General features: G+C 51.2%; 1 protein-coding gene across 2 annotated transcripts in view; it reads right to left on the reverse strand.

Moving 5' to 3' along the window:
- DNAJC11 (DnaJ heat shock protein family (Hsp40) member C11) overlaps positions 1–20,586 on the reverse strand; it is a 70,490-nt gene that overhangs the window by 28,840 nt on the left and 21,064 nt on the right. For both annotated transcript variants that reach the window (XM_004768646.3, XM_004768647.3), the window contains exons 2-4: positions 18,904–19,033; positions 16,797–16,870; positions 10,107–10,208 (exon numbers count right to left, since the gene is read on the reverse strand). In XM_004768646.3, the coding sequence (XP_004768703.1) occupies positions 10,107–10,208; positions 16,797–16,870; positions 18,904–19,033 (306 nt within the window). The remainder of the gene's footprint in view (positions 1–10,106; positions 10,209–16,796; positions 16,871–18,903; positions 19,034–20,586) is intronic.

Genomic DNA, 20,586 nt, shown 5'->3' on the forward strand with positions numbered 1-20,586 from the left:
GCCACCCACTGCACTTTTTAAAAAAAGATTTTATGTATATATTTGAGAGATGCATGTGTACACACAAGCACCAGTGGAGAAGGGGCAGAGGGAGAGGTGGACTCCCCGCTGAGCAGAGAGCCCGATGTGGGGCTCCATCCTGGGGCCCGGAGATCATGACCTGAGCCGGAGGCAGACGCTTAACCAACTAAGCCACCCCGTTTTTTTTAACTGAAAATTTTACCAAGATAATTGTAGATTCACATGCAGTTGTAAGAAATAAATAGAGATCTGATGCATCACATTTCTTTCAATGGCTACGTCTTGCAAAACTACAGTACAATATCATGACCAGGATACTGACATTGATACAATCCAACCTTCTTGTTTAGATTTCCTCAGTTTTATTTACTTTTTCATTTGTGGCATGTGCATTTAACTCTATACAACCTGATCACCTACGTGGGTTCATGCCTCCAGAAGGAGCCAGCATATGGAACACTTCCACCGCCACAGGGATCCTTGTGCTGCCCGTTTAGAGCTGGGTTCCTCCACTCTCCTCCCCTCTCTTCTCCCCAACCCCTGGTGACCCCAGGTCTGCTCTCCAAGTCGACAGGCTTTTAAAGATTTTGTCTGGGAGGGAGAGAGAGAGAGAGAGAGAGAGACAGACAGACAGACAGACACAGAGGGGCAGAAGGAGAGGGAGAGAGAATATCTCAAGCACACTGCACAGATCATAGAGCCTGACAACGGACTCGATCTCACAACCCCGAAATCATGACCTAAGCCAAAATCTAGAGTCAGACACTTAGCCGATGAAGCCACCCAGGCGCCCCCCACCCCCAACAGTCTTTTAACTCGAAGACAATGCATCTGCAGAGTTGTGGCCGCTTTTTGTTCCTCCATCTCCATGATTATGGACAAACATCAGTCTTCTGGTGCAATTATCTCCAATAAGTAAATTTGGATTTTTGGTTAAACCAATAGGATTGTTCTCCTGAAACCCTCCTCCCTCCCAAAATGACACTCAAGCAACACCAAGAGCGACAGGATAAGAGATGCTAACCAAGCCTTATTAGAAACTGGAAAAGAATGGAGGTGGTCATTGACTGAGCAGAGGAAGATACGGGGCTTCTGCTGGCTCCGGAACCGGAGGGACCAGTCGCCGGCTCAAAGGAGAGAAGTGACAGAGGCTTGCTCTCTGAAGAAATCACAGGAAGGCATGCCAGGTCCAGTGGAGGTGAGTGGGGTGGGATTGGGGGGGCAGGTCCTGGAAGCAAGGAACGAGGTGAAGTGAGACTCACACGGAATGGTCAGCTCCCGACTTCCCGCCCTCTCAGTGACAAGACTGCCGGCAGCCAGGTGAGAGACTGGGGGTCTCCTCTCCAGAGAAGTACCAGCTGGTAGGTAGAAAAAGCCTTTCAACACTAACCTTTGTGTGTGTGCGGGGGATGGGCGTCTCCTTCCAAACAGCCCAGAGTGAAGGTTATCGGTGTCAAGCCCTGCCAAGTCTATGACTGTCCCCGGCGCTGCACCGCCTCACGGGCAGCTGGCCAGAGATTAGCAGACATTGGAGGAAAACCTCCAACACGGAAGTCTAAAACCAAGTAAAGATCAAAAAGAACCGAAAGAAGCAGAGGATACAAATGCCAGAGAAAATGGCAGGAAATGACTAAGTAATACGCTCAGTAAAAGCAAAGAGACTGCATTAATCATAGAAACCAGCATTTATGAACGCTTAGTAAGTGCTGGGGACACTCTGAAGTATTCGACATGCATTACTCCATTGAATCTTTCCATTAATAACGAGGTGGGTACTGTTACTGTCTCCATTTCACAGATGAAGACACCAAGAACAGAGGCCACGAGTCTTGCCCGAGGCCACACAGCTGGGGGGGTGTCAGAGACGGGACGGGGACACAGGGCACCTCTCGACACGGCTCAAGAACCAAAGCCCTTCCTTGTACCTCCGCAAGAATATGGAAAACAACAAACTGAAGAAAGTTCTTGGATATTAAAAAATACGGCAGGATTTTTCACGCTGATAGGAAGGCAGGAAAACCACTTAGAAAAAGAAGCTTTCTTAACAAGTAGAACTACTCAAAAATATGCAAAACAGAGAGGAAAACATGAGCCAGTGAGACGATGCGTCCAGAGAGCCCGATGTGTGAAATGGAAGGTGCGGACAGAAGCAGAGCGGAGTTCGGAAGAGTGAGCGTGAGAAAACGCGCCAGGGCTGCGGCATGGCTGTGCGCCCGCGCGTGGATCCGCTGTGCGCCCGCGCGTGCATCCGCTGTGCGCCCGACTCCACTGAGCAGCTCACCCAAGGCCTCCCACACGCAGCTGCACCAGCCCAGACAGGAAAGCCCTACAGGCTTCCAAAGGGGGAGAAGACCACCCCACACGAGAACGAGAACAGGAACGGGTCTTCTCAACACCAGTCCCGGAAGCTAGAAGACACTGGAATGAGGTCTTCCAAGTTCAGAGGAAAGATGACTTCCAAACTGGAGCTTCATATCCTGCTGAATTGTAGGTTGGAAAAACACACACACACACAAAAAAACCCTGTTGTTTTTTTAAGTCTAAAACAGATCAAGAGCAGCCATTTCTAACATTAAACACAGAGCTCTCACTGAACGCGGAGACACACTTCCTACCATGTGCGTGTCTATCTATACACACACTGTGACAAAGACCCAGACACGAGCTTTACGCTTAGGTAGGTCTGAAGATCCAATCGAGACATTTTGAGTTAGGGGAAGGCCGCTTTCACCTCCGGAAAACGCCGCGGCACCATCTCCCCCAGCTGAACTTCTACATATCCCGGGACCCCTCGAGCTCAGACGGAGGAGCTCATGGACACAGAAACCCGGAGACCAGACACCCACTCGCAGGGGAAGGCATACACTGCGGACGGCAGCGAAAATGACTGAGTCACGACTTCGCGAAACGCACAGACGTCTGCACGGGTAGGAGGTGTGGGTAGAAAACAAGTCCCAGAGGCCCACCTAGAGCATGGACCACTTCTGTGAAGCTTGAGAACAATAAAAACCAAACAGCGGATCACTCAAGCACGTATCCAATTTGTGACAAAGTTTAAAAGGCAACAGAAGGATGACCCCCTTTGGCTGGTGTTTCTTTGCGGCCTGGAGATGGGAAAGGAGGGGGCCGCGGAGGCAGACACCCAGTGTGGCAGGACTCTTGTCCCGGGGTCAGGCGGGGTGTACCTCCACGTCCCTGACCGCTGTCAGGGCTCAGATGTCACACGTGATCCGCCGTACGCATGTGTATGTATAAGTTATGTATATGTATAACTTACGTTATTATTTTCTCTTTCAAGAGACAATAAAATGGGGGAGAAAAGAACCAAGAAATTTGACTTCCAGGATTTCCATTAATGAAGCTGCTAGAAGATGGGTTTTCTCCACAGGAAGGGATAGAGGGAGCCCACCGAGGTGAGGGAGGTGCTGTTCCGGGCTCCCGGGCCTGGCAGTGCCCCCTGTGGCTGCTCCTGGGGAACAAGGTGTTGCCGAAGCGAACAGAAACACATTCCTAGGAAGCCGATGAGGAGAGTCGTGGGGCCCCAGCCGTACAGCAGGCCAGAGAGCGGGGGTCCAGACTGGAGTGGGAGGGGGGAGGACGAAGCAGGGCCTCAGAGGATGCCAAAAGGATGGGTGAGAGACAGAAGATCTAAGAGCAGGGGCACCTGGGTGGCTCAGGTCATGATCCCGGAGTCCTGGGATCGAGCCCTGCGTCGGGCTCCCTGCTCTGCGGGAAGCCTGCTTCCCCCTCTCCCACTCCCCCTGCTTGTGTTCCTTCTCTCGCAGTGTCTCCCTCGGGTGCCTCCGGGGCAGGGGCAGCAGCGAGGCCTGGACAGACCAGCGGGGAGCGGCGAGAGGTTGTTTTTGTAGTAGGTCGAGTAACTGACTTTCTCCACTATTTATGCATATTACTTAGACCACAAAAAGACTGAGAAAAATGTTCCCATACCTCAGACTTCAAAACTAGAGTCTCCTTAAAAACGATTAAAATCTTGGGGCGCCTGGGTGACTCAGTGGGTTAAGTGTCTCCTTTGGCTCAGGTCATGATCACGGGGTCCTGGGATGGAGCCCCGCCTCGGGCTCCCTGGTCAGCAGGGAGTCTGCTTCTCCCTCTGCTGCTTCCCCGACTCATGCTCTCCAATAAATAAAAAATCTTTAAAGTGATTAAAATCTCAAAAAGGCCTTATGCATATTTAACAATCAGTAGACTTCTTGTGCCTGTTAAGTGTCAAAAACTTCCTCCCTGGGAAGAGCCACATAACCAAATGACACCATTACTCACAGGCAGGGAGGGCCTGGAGTGAGAGAGACCCCCCCACCCCAACCCAGAGGTCATCAGAGAACTCCACCCAGCCCGGATGGGAGCACCACCTGCCGGCCGGGAATCCACTCCCACACGGACTCTGTGAACAGCCGGGAAAACTTATTTTTATCTTAATTATATAACTCCCCCACCCCCCCACCCCCCTGGAAGATGTAGGTCCTTGCTGCTCTGTGTTCAGGATGAGATGGTGGAGAAAAGTGTGGTTTCCTCCAGTCCCCAGCAGCCCGCCTTGTTCCTCGCACCAAGCCAAAATCGTCTTCGAGCTGTTGGTTCTGTTCTCCGCACCTACCACAAATTAAGACCAGTTGCTGCTTCTCCACAGGGAGGGGGAAGCTGTGCCTCTCTGACCTCAGAGAGGTCTAACTCCCTCCACCACTGCTGCACACACTCGCCTCCAACGTACCAGACCCACCTTATCCCTTTGAACTGGCTCCTCCCTCCATCCAGAAGGTTCTTCCCAGATACCCCCATAGTAGCTCCTCTCTCCTCTTAGTTTCAGTGTCGCCTGCTCAGCAAGCCCGAGCTCCCCATTTAAAACCGCAGTCCCCCCACCTTGTCCCACCTCCCCGCGTTGGCAACATCGCCTCCTAACACAGTCCATCATTTACGTGTCGCGTCCGTGGTGTAGTATCTGTCTCTCTCAACTCGAATCCCAAAGGGCAGGGGCTTGTCTGCCGTTCTCTGCTGCACGCCCACATCTGGAGCAGGGCCTGGTTCAGTACGGGCCCCCAGTCTACACCGCCTTGTGAACCCGAGTCACCTTTAGCTTACCCACCCCCAACCCACCACTGCTCTAAACTGCTGTTGATATTAGTAAGCCCAGGCGGTGCAGAACCATTTCTCCCCGGCTCCCCTTCTCTGGGCTAGCCCGGGTCACCTTTCCACTCTAGTTCACTGCGATATTCTAGAACCGTGGTTTTGTCCTCCGGCCTTGGGTTGCCGGAGAATATGACAGACACATCTTCACTGACATCATTCACAGAAATTCTGAGCATGCCACGTGACAGCCCTTCTCCCACGACGAGAAGCTTCTCACCAGGCTGGAGATGGTGCATTCATCAACCCTCTTTGAGGAGAATCAGGAATGCTCCGTTCTGAATTATTTTCATGTTTGTATTTTATCTGGCCATAAGGATAAAGGGAGAAATTTCTGTCAAATGCATTCTCAATGACTGACTGAAACTTCCCCCAGGAGGCAAGTGCCGTAAGAGCAACGTGTAGCCGCTTTCCGGCTGCTGGGCCCAGGGTGGCTCTTGAGGTCGTGTCCACAGAGTCGCTGGGAGATCAGAGTCGGAACCTGTGTTGCCTGAGCTCAGCGAGGATCAAACGCAGACTCACCGGAGCTTCCAAGGATGCCCCCCCCCCCCGTGTCCCCTCACCCCCCGAGGATGCCCCCACCCCTGTGTCCCCTCACCCCCAGTCTCCCACTTGGACACCTTGATTCGGAGCGGTGACGCCAACAGGATGGGGGAGAAAAGCCTCGTGCCTCCCGCAAAGGCTCTGTCTCCTCACTCGGTCCCATCTTCTACAACAACTTCCCAGTCTCTTCCCCTGCGGTGGCTGCCTATTTGTGCAAACGCTAATCGTCCCCTCCTGCCATCGAACACAACAAACATATGGGTCCAAAGAGCTTTCCTTCGGCACAATTTTCCTGTCAGCAAAGCCGAGCCGGTTTATGACATCAGAGCCATTTCCCCCGAACAGACTGAAGTCATAGCCACGGGCTCATTCGAATGCCTACGACCATCAGCCGCGGCAGCCGAGACATAGCTTTTTAAAAACCCTTTAAAAATAATTGAGTAATGTAATCCTGCATCTTTATGAAAACGTTTTGGGATTTAAAAATATTTTTACTGTTACATGTCTTCCTTGATACATTATTTAAATTCTTTTCCCGATAAAGCTGAATCCTATTTTTAAGCTATCACAGGAACCAGGCCGATAAGCCGGCCTTTCTGAAATCAGAGAGGAGGTCTTGCCAGGGAGCTTACGTGGACCTCTGAACGGCGAAAAGGAAACGGACAGGATGCAGCGAGCCCCCTTGAACTGCTCTGTAACGGGATCGGCAGGCGGCCAGCCTACCCCCGGAGGCAGACGGCGGCGGCCCCCCAACAGCTCCCCAACAGCTCGTGACTTAGTGCTCTGCTCTGCACGGAATGGGAACAAAGTCCCCAGAAGGCGGCAGTAACGTCCACTGGCCGACCCCAGAGTCGCTGCCGTGGCAGGGAGGGACAGCTTCCGGGCATTAACAAAGGAAAGAATCAAGGGAACCAATCTCAAGTGAATGCAACACGGAACAAACCCATCGTGGGATCCTAAGTCTTTAAAAGGCAAGCCCTGTGGACGGACTGAGCCACAAAACAGAGATCCGGAGGATGGAGGGAGGGAGGGTGGCCGGGGCAGTGCAGCGACAGTCCAGTCGCACGTGGTGCTCTCGATGGGGATGAGCCTCGCCGTCTGGCCCGGCTGTGAACACCCTCCCAGAGCTGCTCAGTGCCAGGGACCGGGAGGTCCTTGGATGCCACCAACCTGAGCCTGGGGGTCTCCGGCAGGGGACACAGAGGACTTTCCTCTCATGCAGCAAACACAGAAAACAGAAGTGAGGAAACTAAGGACTGTGGGGTCTTCTGACCCCAAGAAGTGGGTTTCCGGGCAAAGCTTCCATTGCACACAAGGGGAAACTGAGCTAAGACAGGAGAAGCAGCCTGACCCAGGGCCCAGGATGGGAGGGAGGACTCTGAATCCCTGTGCAGGGCTCCTGACTCCAAGTGGAAGGCTCCACCACACTGTCTCCGGCATCTGCTCATAAGCGTGTCTGTATGCGTTCCGCTGCCGGCTCGCACACCGGAGCTGGGGGCTGCGCTCACCACTTCTGAGCCCCACAGTGCTTTCCCAAGCTCAGTCAGACAAGCCAGGACTCACAGGTAGCTGGGCACGCTGACACCACTGGGCCAAGGCCGCAGCAGAAGGCTGATGGTGTTGTCAGAGGGCCATTTTGAAATCCCAGTTGCCAGACCCCATCCAGACCCAACCACCAGGGCCCAGAACTGCCTGACCAAACCAAGCGTTTCCCATGCAGTGCTGGAGGCAAAACGAAAATGAAATTGAGTTCTTAACCTCACTAGTACCTGATAGGTACCACTATGCATTTCTTTAGCAGGCTTGTCCGTCTCTAATAAATTAACTCCTATTTCCTATTTTTAAAATCATTTCCCAGGACACCTGGGTGGCTCAGTCGGTTAAGCAGCGGCCTTCAGCTCAGGTCATGAGTGTCCTGGGATGGAGTCCTGCATTGGGCTCCCTGCTCAGCGGGGAGCCTGCTTCTCTCTCTGCCTCTGCCTGCCTCTCTGCTTGCTTGTTCCCTCTCTCTGACAAATAAATAAATAAAATCTTAAAAAAAGAAAAAGGTTAAATCATTTCCCAGCTTGTATGACAGGAAAGCCAGACAGTGTCATTTTTTTTTTTTTTTAAAGATTTTATTTATCTGAGAGAGAGAGAAAAAGAGAGAGACAGAGACCGACTGCGGGGAGGTGCAGAGGGTGAGGGAAAGGGACAAGCAGACTCCGCCGAGTGTGGAGACTGACACAGGGCCCGACCCCACGACCCTGAGATCATGACATGAGCCGATAACAAGAGGCTGACAACTCAACCGACTGAGCCACCTAGGCACCCCCAGACGGCTTCATTTTATAGACAAGAAAACAAAGCATAGGTCACATGCTTTGCTCTGGGTCCCGCATCACTGTATCAGAGTCAGGAATTCCAATCTGTGACTTTTCTCACCTGACCTCTCTGCCTGTTCTTGGTACATACATCCTACTCAAAAATCCCTGCCCAACAAACTCTTTCTGTAACAACAGAGAGAAATGCCCGTCCAAGATTCAGACGGCAGTACCAAAAATGGAACCTGCCTGCCAGTCTCTTGGGACAGGTCAGTGCTCAGCCTGATGGTCATCGGCAGTGTCCTTCCTCTGTGGTTTTCTTAACAGAGGAGATCGCCCTGTCTTCTTAGGATGAGAATATTCCAAACCCTTCCACTATGAAAAGCAAAACCCTCAGAAATGGAATAAAAGACCCAGCTCAAAACCTCTCCCTGAAATGCTGCATAGCCCACATCTGGTTATTACTCCCTATTTCTGGTTAGAAAACGTCTTATTTGGAAGCGGTTTAAGCAAGTAGTGCAGTATTAGGAATTTTACAATAACTTGCACGCTTGTGTGAAACGGTCACAGCTGTGCTCCCTCATTCCACAGAAACATGGCCCGGAGACACATTTCCACAGAATCCCAATAAGCAATCACTGCGCACACCCAGATGGCCGATTTTATTGCAGGACACAGAGGCTCAGGCTACTGTGACAGTGTCATTCCCCTTCGTCTTTCCCCTTCGTTGCTCTGAATGTGGCAGAGCTGCAGCCAGCGCAGCAAAGACAGCAGAGCAACAGCGCGCTCCCGCCGGGCTCCCACCCCATCTCCGCAGCCCTCGCTCCATCTGCCAGCGCCGACCCCTCCAACCCGGCATCCCCCCAGTGTGCGGCCCTGACCGCTGGCTCTGCGAAGGTCCCCCATGAGCATGGTTTATGCGCCCCTGAGATCTTTAGTGCCCCCGACTACGTCACCCGCCCCGAGTCGGTTTGGCCGGTGTTTCAATTCTCCACCAGCCTGTGACCAAAAGCCACTCGCCACCACTGACGCCATCATCTGTGGCAGGGAGGCGGGTAGAAAGGAGAGGTGTGGGCATTTATAAATATACTCTGAAATGCAGGCTTCAAATAGACGGCAGTGTTCTGAATATACAGTCCCCTAACTGCTGTGGGAGTCTTTAAAAAATCCACTTTCTGGAATATATTTGATCAGAAGTTCGTATTATCGCACCTCCCAGATGTACGCCAGCGTCTGTTCTTTTCCTTTAGGAGACGCTCAGGCCACCTGCCAGGACACCCTGGTCACGCTGACGGAGGCCGAGCCCCGCTTACCCAGCACACTGAACGGGAACACGGGGCCGCATTCGGTTAGCCACTCGCACATCTGGTACCTCTGACTGACTGACGTGCCCCATTTGCCGCAGGGCTGGGACATGGACTCAGAACGCGCTTCCCTAACAAACCAAAGGACAGAGATACGGTACATGGGACTGAGAAGTAGCTCCCAGACTCAGGCACGTTGCTAGCAGGACTCAAACTCCCCTGGGGACTTGACCGAGTCAAAGGGAGTCATCTTGTCGCTGCCACAAGAGCCCAGTGACTGGTGTTCACAGCGCTGTTGTCTGGAGAGGATAAAAAAAAAGCCTAGGCCCCTGTACAAGGCAGTCTGGAACAATCCTATGTCCTAAGCCATGCAGGGAACCCAGCTGCCTCAGTGTGGTCAGGTGGCCGCCCTCTCCCTGACAGCGAGTGTCCCCTGACTGTCACCCAGCAAGAGTGTGGGCAGCTCGACTGCAGGGAAGGGTCTCAGGGACCTGCCTGTGCTGCTTACTGTCTGGGAGGTCTCCTTGGCTTTGGGGAGCCGTGGGACCAGTGCTGCTGCCCCGCACGTGGCTGGAAACCCTTTTCTGAGGTCCTCGGCCACAGCTTTGCGGAAAGCCACTGGGAGCTGCTTTCCATAAAGACGCCACTTGGATACACAAAACTTTGTTCCACCAGTTTTGTACGTTATTATTTTCAAACAAACAACCAACCAACCAAACACACACACAAAAGCCCCAGCAGCACCACGGACCTCGGGCTGGCCTGCTGGCTCGCACGCCCTGCGGGCCCGGCTCACCTTGGGGTTGGTGCGCTGCTGCAGCCTCCGCTCCTCCCGCTCTCTCTGCAGCCGCTCGAACTCTTCCCTGATTTCGGCCGGCGTTCTCCTCCGCTCCACCACCTGCGGGCACAGCAGGAGGACACAGTTAAGGACCCAGAAAGCAAGGAAGACAGACGCAAAAAGCTGACAGGGTTAACTGGCGAGTCCGCGTGGCCCGGGGTCGTGTTCCTTTCCCCGGGACTTAAACGAGACGCCAGCGATGCCCAGTGGGCTTTTCCCCGTGGACAAGGGCCCTGGGGAGGCGAGGCTCACGGTCACACCCACTCAGCTCTGCCCTCATCGTCCCGTGGCCGCGCTTCTCCTCAGCTCTCCGGAGAGACCGAAGCACGACTTCCCTGGTTTCAGTAGCTGATGCGAGGCTGCAGGAACCTTACAAAGAACACGTCACCTTATTTTTAAATTTTCATTTAGTTTTTGAGAGACGGTGAGAGAGAGAGCTCGCGCACAAGTGTCGGGGGGGGGGGTGGGGAGTGGCAGAGGGAGGGGGAGGGAGAGCATCTTCAGGAGGCTCCACACCCAGCCTGGGGCCCTGCTCGGGGCTCGATCTCACCACCCTGAGATCAGGAGCCGAGCTGAAAGCAAGAGTCGGACACTTAACCAACTGGGTCACCCAGGCTCCCCAAGAACACATCACCTTAAGTCTCACGGTCTAAATTTCCCAATGGTCCCAGCACAGACAATAAACCTTAAAGACGGAACCAAAGGGCAAAGGCCCACACAGCCCGGCCATCTCTCCTCAGTGCGCCGGGGCCATCGCCAGAGATGCCTTCTGGGCTCGGACCAAGGGGTCTTCGGCCATCAGGTCTGGGCATTTTTTGCAACCTTCCCTACTACACTACGATAGGACCCCGAGGATGTAGATGTCGGGTGCACTTCTGCACCCCCAATTCTCGTACTGACGGGCAGACCCCCTGAACAATGATGTCGGATCAATGAGGAAATACGGCCTCCCGCTGCGGCTTTTCTTAGCGCGTCATGAAGCAGAGATTTCTAATAGGCAACGGAAGGCCACCGTGGGCCTCAGGCCCCGTATCTGTGAAAGAGAAAACCGCACCATGTGATTTTAGGGTCCAAGATGCCACGGCCTGTGAGCAACACCGAGATCGGCGTGGGACAGCGTCCGGAGCTGGGCGGGGGGAAGCCCCGAGAGCACACTGCCTGTAGCAGTGGGAGAGACACAGAGGAGCCTTGAGAGGCTGCTCACAGAACAGCTAAAAAGGGAGGTGATGTGAGAAGAAGCAATCCTGGAAATCACAAGTTTAAAGAATTGTTTAAAAAAATACACGCTTACAGCAAAAAATCAAAATAGTACAGGAGGATATAAAGCAAACAGTGCAACTCGCCTGTAGCTCCCTCTTTCCAACCATCCCTCCCACAGGCTGACATCGAGCTTTTCTGTGTCTTCTAGACATCTCTGTGCACACATACGTGTGTGTGTATTCTAACACATAAATGGGTTATAGTCTAAGGTTTTGTGCACCTCGGTTTTATTATTCAGCAATAAAGAAAAAGAAAAATAAAAACTGGCTTATCCAAAAAAACACTGAGAAATGTGTTTACTACTGCTCTCAGGAAGTAAAGAGAAAAAAATGGAGAAACCTTTTTCTCCTCTTATAACCTGATACAACCAAGAATTACTAAACGGGGGCAGCAGTTCTCTTAAAGGAAGTTTTAAAATAAAAACACAAAAATCATCCAAGAACAAATAAATCAGTGGCACCAGTGACTGCTCTGTGGCCTCCCAGCACCATCCTCGGTCGTACTGAATGGATATGGAGGCTCACCCTGCTGGTTCCCTGCAGTTGAGGCCTGAGCACTCCGCCTGCATTCCTACCCTGGACTGAGCCGGGGGCAGAGCCGGGGCAGGGAAGCTCAGGGCTTCCGCTTCTGTAGCACCCCTGTCTCCCACCGGCTTCTCCCTTCAGCACAGAGAATAAAAGCAAAAGAGCTTCAGGGAGATGGAAGTTACCAACTACTCCACTTAACCATGAAGATCAACAAAGATCAGGAAAAAAGGATTTAAAGTGTTTTAGAAATTCTTCACGACCTCTGAACCCCAACCTATGACTGTGGAACCTGCCGGTGGTGACCTAAGTGCTGCACTACCAAGGTCAAGCAGGGTCTGGATGGGAAGTGCCTGCTGCACAGGTCTTGGAATAACCTCCCTGTTCTGCCTGGATGAGAAGGTTTCCCACCGAGTACTCTGTCCAGCGGGACACCGGTGTTGATAATGCAGACTAAGCACAAGTTTGACAAGCCAAGCTTTAACCAGCAACACAGACTCCATGAATATGCCTCTCTCCTGATATTTTTTAAATACAAAGATTTGTAAGATTTCAGGAGTTAAAAGATTGGAAAGCGTCAGGCTCTGCAGAGGCCAGAGCAAAACAAGATTTGTTTTAGAAATTCTAGAGCTGTCTGACCTTTGCCGACTGAATTAGTAGCTGTGAATCCCTCTCTCTGCCCTACTCTGTGATAAGCTGAAGAGGCAAATATTCCAAACGTGTGAAGTCATTCCGTTTCTAGTCAATTTTACACAGGTTTGGCAAACAGCTGGTGCATAATCAGAGCGGACTGCAAAGTCAAGAGGATTGGCACCTGGAGAGCGGCGAAGAGCTGGGTGGCTCAGGCCAGAGTCTCGCTTCCAAGGCTCCCGACATCGTTCGTCCTTTCGGCCCGTTCCGCGCAGTGCACCACGGCAGAGGAGGGAAGGAGACCGAGCCAGCCACACGTCACTTTCCTCCATCTCAGGCACCCTTGGATAGACGTACCCAGGAACACAGTGCCCAGAACCACATGCCAGATGGTGAGTACCAGACACTTTCCGTTAACAGGGCAGATCATGGGCAGCCCCTGAATCTACACACCTGTCCCGTTCACCTTAACTGTCCATTCACCAATGAGGTCCGTCCCTGCGCTAGCCAGGAACACGGATCTGCCTTGTGGAAGAGGGGGCAGGGATCCCTAAAAGCAAGGCAGCGTGGTAGGACAGAAGGCAGGCTCTCCCACCCTGCCTCTAACCTCCTGGCGGCCTCGGGGGCGCGGGGAGGGTCACTTCACTTCTCTAAGCCTCGGATCCCTGCTACAGTGACGGGGTTGGACTACAGGATTCCTGAGGGGTTGTCTGGTCTGAAAATTCTGAGTCCAGCTACTTGACTTTGGTTTTGGAACAATTTTAGAAAATTATTCAGAACTTTAGAAAAATTACAAAGACAGTACAGGAAGTTCTCCTACACCCTTCCCCCGGCTTCCCCTGATGTTAACACCTCACACTGCCCTAGGACAGCGGCCAAATCTCAAAGCCAACCCTAGAGCACTCCAAGGAACGGAACCCAGACCTTCTCGATTTCACCAGCTCTTCCACTAACATCCCTTGTGTGCTCCGGGATCCGGTTCAGGCTCTGGCCTTGCATGCTGTCATCCCTGTGCTCCGGGATCCGGTTCAGGCTCTGGCCTTGTATGCTGTCATCCCATCTCCTTAGTCTGTGAGAGCTTCTAAGTCTTTGTTTTCATGACCTTGACCGCACTGCAGCTCTGCCTAATGAAGGCTACTGTCCTAGCCACTGTGAGACAGACGTCAAGGAGACAGGGAAGAGTGAGATGTGGGTACCGGCAGGGCCTGTGGACAAAAACTAGACCGTGGGCAGTGTAAGCCAAAGGACGCGGTGGAATATCTCCCAGTGCTCCTGAGTCACGGGCTCTCCTCTCTGCCGGCTCACCGTTACCGGCTTCAATGCCACCGAGCACTCCCAGCTCAAAGGTGAAGCTTGCCACTCAAGCCAATTTCATTTTCAACATGGGTATTGCACAAACACTGCTAACCAACTCGGGTAACTAAAATGGCTGGTTTCACAAGTGGCGATCACTTGTACGTCTGCATCTTCTTCCTTCGGAATCCTGCTGGAGAAGGACAAAGCCTCTCAAAGATTAAAAGACAAAAAAAGGGCAAAAGCATAGGTGGCTCAACTGGTTAGGCATCTTAGCCCCCCTTTAAAAAAAATTTTAATTGTCATAAAGAGAGAAAGCGAGAGAGAGCACACAAGCGGGGGGAGCAGCAGGCACAAAAAGGCCGCGCCCCACTCATCAAGGACCCCGATGCGGGACTCCATCCCAGGACTCTGGGATCATGACCTGAGTCAAAGGCGATGCTTAACTGACTGAGCCACCTAGACGCCCTTAAGCATCTGACTCTTGATTTTGGCTCAGGTGATGATCTCAGGGTCGTGGAATCAAGCCTCCTGTCAGGCTCTGTGCTGAGTGTACAAACCACTTGGGATTCTCTCCCTCTGCCCCAAACCCCTGCTTACTCTCTCTCTCTCTCTAAAACTAAACAAAACCAACCTTGAAACTGACTAGCGGCTGAAAGCAGGACTTGTATCTTGTGCAGCCTGAACAAACTCAGGTTTCCGCCCCAGGGCTCTGACATCTCGGGACTAGAGGCGTCTCAGGTGCTATGGTTTTGACAGCGCCCTCCCTCCTCCAGCGACTGCCTGTATGTTCAGACTAACAGGTATGTGGCAAGCGGATACCACCAGCAATTAGAAAAGTTTAACAGTTGAAGAACACCAGCAACAGCGCGAAGGGAACTCAGCTGAAGCCGGAGAATCCGCACGTTACCCAGTAGGGGCGCGACGGTCTCCTTGAGGGAGTCAGGACGCCAGCCGCACAGAATGCTCTGGAGTGAGACCGTTCCTGTGCAACACGAACAACGGGCTCCGTTTCTATCGTATGTTAGGCACCCACACCTTTCTTAGTAAATATCGGGGAGGTATCTTCATGTGCTCTTCCTTGAAGGCATTTTTATCTTCAGTGAAAGCTTAGTATCAATGCAAAAATAGCAAACTGCAAAAAAGCTTAGTTATCAATGAAAATAAAAAGCCAATTCTGATAGATGAGAACTAAATTTCCTTATAAAGTAGCTTACTAAAATATATGAATAGAAAAGCTTATCCATTCACCATCTGTGACTGCCTACATACTTTTAGAATCATTACTGTGTGTGTGGTTTTGCTTTGTTTCTAATGGGGAGATAATTTGGTTTGGCGATAGGAAACCAGGCAGTATTTTGTCAGGAAGACGTTATCCCGCCGCTCCATTAGATGGGCTGATGATGCTGGGAATTAACCGCCCAGACTCCAAAGGGGGAGCCTCCGGCCTTGCAGGGGCCCTGAATGCACCCATCCAAACCACAGCTGACCCACGTGTTCAAAACACAAGGGAGCTTGACCATGTGCACGAAGGATGAGGAGCAAGTCAGTAAATACGACAGGATCGTATTTTCCTTTCAGGAATGGAAAAATGTGTACCTAATACTTAGCTACAAGGAACTAATGTGACGTGAAGTGCTGCTGCCTCCATCCAGCCACAGGTCAGAACCCAAATGCACGCTGGAGCCAGGTGGGACACACGGACGAAGGGCAGGCCAGTGGTCAGATGACAGGAGGTGGTGAGCGCCGGGACGGTGACAGCATGGCCCACCCACGGGGCAGAGGCTCCTCACAGAACAATTCAGATATGCTGCTACCAGATTTTCCGATTTTTCCAAGAGAAGACAGACAACTGGATATTTATGTAAAACCTCCCATTTTGATAAATGTTAGCAACTACCATTTATTGCATGGGTGCCCCAAACCTGGCCACAGGCAGAAGACGGCCCATAAGCTGCCATAAATACGAAGCAGCAGTGGCCAAGGGACTGGAGCCCGTGTGGCTTCTCTTGCACTCCTTCTCCAAAGGCCTGGAGAAGGCTCCGATACTAGTCAGAGCCAGGCCTCCGGCTCGAGATTACGCACCGAGAGAACTTCAAGGGTAATTTATGCCCTTGCATATGCCTTGTAATTTATGCGATGAGAGAGAAACCAGTGACGGCCAATTTAACGCTAACAGCTTCCCACCATTTCTCGGGCATCAGAACCAAGTCTAATGAAATTAAATTCTAACATCTACATGTTCTTACAGCAACTTCAGAGTTTTCCCGCTAATTCTCATATTCGATTTCCCACTCGAGCCTCGGGCCTTCCTGCTGCAGACGGTAGTGTGGACGTGCACGAGGCTTGGGCAGAGGTGGTGTGGAGCACAGAATTGTGTGACTTTTGTGACTCTTCGTACAGCCTGGCTGCCGGGGAGAGCTGATTTCACGAAGGGCCAGTTAGCCCGGTAGTTCTCAACTGTACTACTACTACTGTGCTTCCGTTTCATTCACACGCACAGCACGTGACCAACAGGAACACGTCCCAGATGGGGTTGCAGGTAAGCTGGGGTGGAGAGAGGGCACAGAACTGTGCCACCCGCGGGGTGGGGAAGGGGGCGGCAGGAAACGCAGGTGAAGGCAGAACTATGTTCTGCAGAAACGGTCTTCCATCAACCCCACAACTGGCCTGGGCCCTCCCTGGGGTTAGGAATTACTGGCAGCATCTACGCCCTTAGCTTTTCACCCGACAGGTCGGGACACTGAGGACAAGCTGGGTGACTGACCTGCCCAGGTACACAGAGGTAGGCAGAGGCACAGCCGAGCCTAGAACTCCGTCTCTGAGACCAAAAGACCAATGAGAACGGGACCCTGGCGCCTCTTGGTATTCTCCAACCCATGATCGCAGCGTGTGGAGCTGGAGAGCTCTTCTGGGACACAGGATGTGCAGTTTCTCTTACCTCCCATCCTTCCATTTCCAGTCCTCTCTTCCCATATATATCATAGATGGCTCTGGTCTGGGGGTCGCTGAGCACTGCAAATTCAGAATGACACATGCTAAGAGAGCACGGAATTCTCCCGTCCGAGCCGGAGACAACATCACCCGGTGAGCTCACCTCTTCCTCTTCCCTACCCAACCCCACCTTCCATCCCGTGCCTCCCTCCTCCTAACTGCCTCTTAGATCTGATCTAGGATATGCTGAAAGGTGGACACGAATGAGAAATACTGGATTTTTTGTGTCTCAGCAACTCTTAAATTGTGAGGTTCACCTTACAGGAAGCTGCTTCCGAGTGTCCCTCAAGAACAGTTGTTTCCAATAGAGCTCAGTTTCTGCCGTAGCCCGTAACATACCTGGGCTGTTCACTCCAGTCTCTAAAGCCTGTTCAGACAGGCTCTGATTGTAGAAAAAGGTGATTTATTATTTGCTCTATTACAGAGTTTCACTAACTCCGAAGACAGGTTCTTCTCCCCAATCTTTCCTTTTTTTATAAATCATTTAAAGACACAAACACCTGTCACTATGGTGGCGGCCACGCCACCTAACTCCGTACATCAAAGTCTTTCAGTGAGGGACGGAGCCACTGGAAGGACGTCCGAACTGAACACAAGTGTCAGGAAAGCTAATGGCCATTCCTCTTCTCCTCTGCCAGTTTGTGTTCAAGACCTTTGAATCTTCTCTCCCTTGAGACTTCCCATATATTTTTAGGCCTAATTAAAAAAAAAGATGTAAATGATTCTATCCATATTCAAATCTAATGGGGAAGAAGGAAATGCTGACCACTGGAAAACGCGGGAGGCAGACTTCTCGAGCTGATCTGGAGAATTTCATAGGGAATTACTTATTCACGGCTTTGCTTTGGTCTCCCCGTTAGGGTGAACACTGGGGCTAGCTCTGCTGCCGCAGCACTTACACCAGCTCCGCGAAGGTTTTCTATTAACTCTTCCCTGAATCTCCATAACCACACGAATGGGCTGAGGGTGATCTGGACAGCAGTCAAAGTATCACAGCCGTTCAGCCCACATGATGCGACAGAAGGACCAGGCTCCTGGTCAGGACCGCCATGGAAACGGTCTCACTGGAGTTAGGTGCGATGAAGACCTGCCACTGAGCTCAGACCCGCGCCATGTGTCACGGCCCGAGCGTTCCTCCTCAGTAAAATCTAATTTTACGGTAAAACCACTAAGTGAAATACAGCATATGCTCTTCCGACTGCAATGAGAAGTCTTTATTCTCTAAAGAAACACGTTACTAATTTTTGGTCTGTCTAACCAAGGTGCAAATCACCAAATGGCTCTGGAATAAACAGACTGTTTTACTTGGTGTGTGTCCTAGGAGTAAATATTTTTTAATCTTTCTTTTTAAAACTGTGGCAAAATATGCATAACAGAGAATCCATTTTAGCCACTTTGAAGTGTACAATTCAGGGTACTGAAGGCAGTTGCGCCACTGTGTGACCAACACCACCGTGTGACCAAGAGCTTTGCCACCATCTCCGACAGAAACCGGGGACTTATCAGCGACTTGAACGTTTTACACCCAACTATATCACAGAATTTTCTTTCTCTAGTACCTGAGAAGTAAGCAGAAAACCCTGTGTTACTTGACTACTCCCTGGTGGCCTTCTTAAGATCGTTCTCCTCCTTCTGTTAGAACCTTTCCTTCACTGAATGTTCCGGAGCCAATAAAATCGGGGCCAAAAAAAACGTTCTTGTACATCTTCTCATAACAAGAGAACAAAGGGGGCTTGTCGGCAGCGATCAGCCTTTTACCTCTACGAGTTCCCTTTAGAAGAAAGCCAGCGAGCGACTCACAGCCCCAGTGCTCCCTGCAGCCCAGCCCGTCCGCTGCTCTGCCTGCACTCGCGCTTCCCACTCACTGGACACATATTGATTTCTGAAGCAAAATACTACTCTTTCAAAGGACCCTGTCAGTAAAAAAGCACTGACCTAACCCTCCTCTCTTATACACGTCTAAGGACTCTCTTTCTGCCCCCTACAAATCAAGTCTCTTAAAAATCGAGCAGCTGCTTCCAGGGCGTCTGCGTGAAGCCAAGCCCTCCGCTGACCTTCATAAGCCTGGTGAACAAGGTTAAACAGTCGTTCTGCTTGTGATTTGAGCTCGGGATCTCGGTGCTTGTCGGGATGGTAAAGCATACACAGCCTCCGGTACGCGGCTTTCAGCTCTTCAGAAGAGGCCTACGGAAAGAAAAATCCAATTAGAGAACAATCAATGCTCCTTAAATATTATCATTATCAGAATCAGCCTTGAAATGGGAGCCTGTCAGCCACTTTCCAACGTGTCTGCTCTCCGCACCCGGGACATAATGAAGTTATGCTTTATTGCTTCAATAAGGCTTCTTTTTTCCCCAGTTAATAAAGTGATCAATTATGGACATCAATAGCAACTGTGTTTCGCTGGGAAATGCTGCGATCAGATGTGTCTCTAATACTGGTTCACTGTGCTCTGAGCTGAAACAAAAAACGTCAGAGACCCGCTTACTTTTTAACCTAAGTTATTTGAAATAAATCATAACAAGGTACTCCTAACAGAAAATTGGCTCAGACAGGGAAAAAACTATACACCACTAGACAGCAATGCCATGCATCTTACGCAGTTTTCCAACAGAAGAAATGCAGTGAATATATTTGCCCTTAAAAAAAAAAAATCAAAGACAAATAAAATTGTAAAGCCAACACACGTCCCCGGTGCAACCTCTAATTCCAAAAGGCAGCGCAGAAAGCAGGCAAAAATCCTTTGCTATCCTACAGTAGAAACAAAAGCCCTCCTTCCCAAATCCAAAAGACGCCCCCCTGCCCCCGAGGCCCCAGTCCTCACAAGTGCTCAGCTGGAGGGAGAACACGTACCACGAGAGGAGCAGAAGACACGGAGTAAATAAAATGGACTCCGTGTTTCAGCCACACAGAAGGGAGGGACATGGGGGGGAGGACAAAACCCACATTCTGCTTTGCCTGCCACACAGCCACCGAGAAGTTAGCAGGAACAACCTCCCTCAGAGGCCCTAGGAACACTGAGCTACCTATGTGGCTAGCCCATCAGGCCTGTTTTTTGGGCAGTATTGGATCTGATTTTGTATCAGCCTCAGGGACCACTCTGGTCCATCAGAGGCGATGCTGAACAGGCAGCTCTATCCAGATGATCGGTCAAAGAAAGAACATTTTATTTTGGGAGTCAACTCCCTCACCATTTTGATCCCATTTCTGGGTCATCGACAACGTGCCAGAGGGAGCCAAAAAACCAGGCATCTGGGCAGAGGCCTGGGACCAAGTCTCAGAACCCGTATGTGCAGGGAGAGCCACCGCAGGGACTCATCAAGTGATCAAGGTGACAAGGAAACACGTTTGAGCATATTTTCCTATAATTTCTACAACTTTTCAGTATCTTCCAATTCCAGGACTCATGAAGTTTTTTTTTTCCCCACTAAGGATAAAAGGCAAAACTTTAATGTACTTTAGTAGTAATTTCTGGCACAAAATTTAAATACTTTATATATGAGTATGTTACTCAGACGCTAGAAAATCGGCAACACTGTGAATGTTTACTGCAGGTTTTTTTTTTTTAAGACTTTTATTTATTTGAGTGAGCGAGTGTGGGGGGGTGGGGCAGATAGTGAGGGACAAGCAGGCTTTCCACTGAGCAGGGAGCCCGATTCGGGGCTTGATCTCGGGAATCTGGGATCATAACCTCGGCTGAAATCAGACGCTTTACCAACTGAGCCATCCAGGTTGCC

The sequence above is a fragment of the Mustela putorius genome, unplaced genomic scaffold, assembly GCF_011764305.1.
Source record: "Mustela putorius furo isolate JIRA1106 unplaced genomic scaffold, ASM1176430v1.1 tig00003853_pilon_pilon_pilon, whole genome shotgun sequence".
Taxonomy (NCBI): Eukaryota; Metazoa; Chordata; class Mammalia; order Carnivora; family Mustelidae; genus Mustela; species Mustela putorius.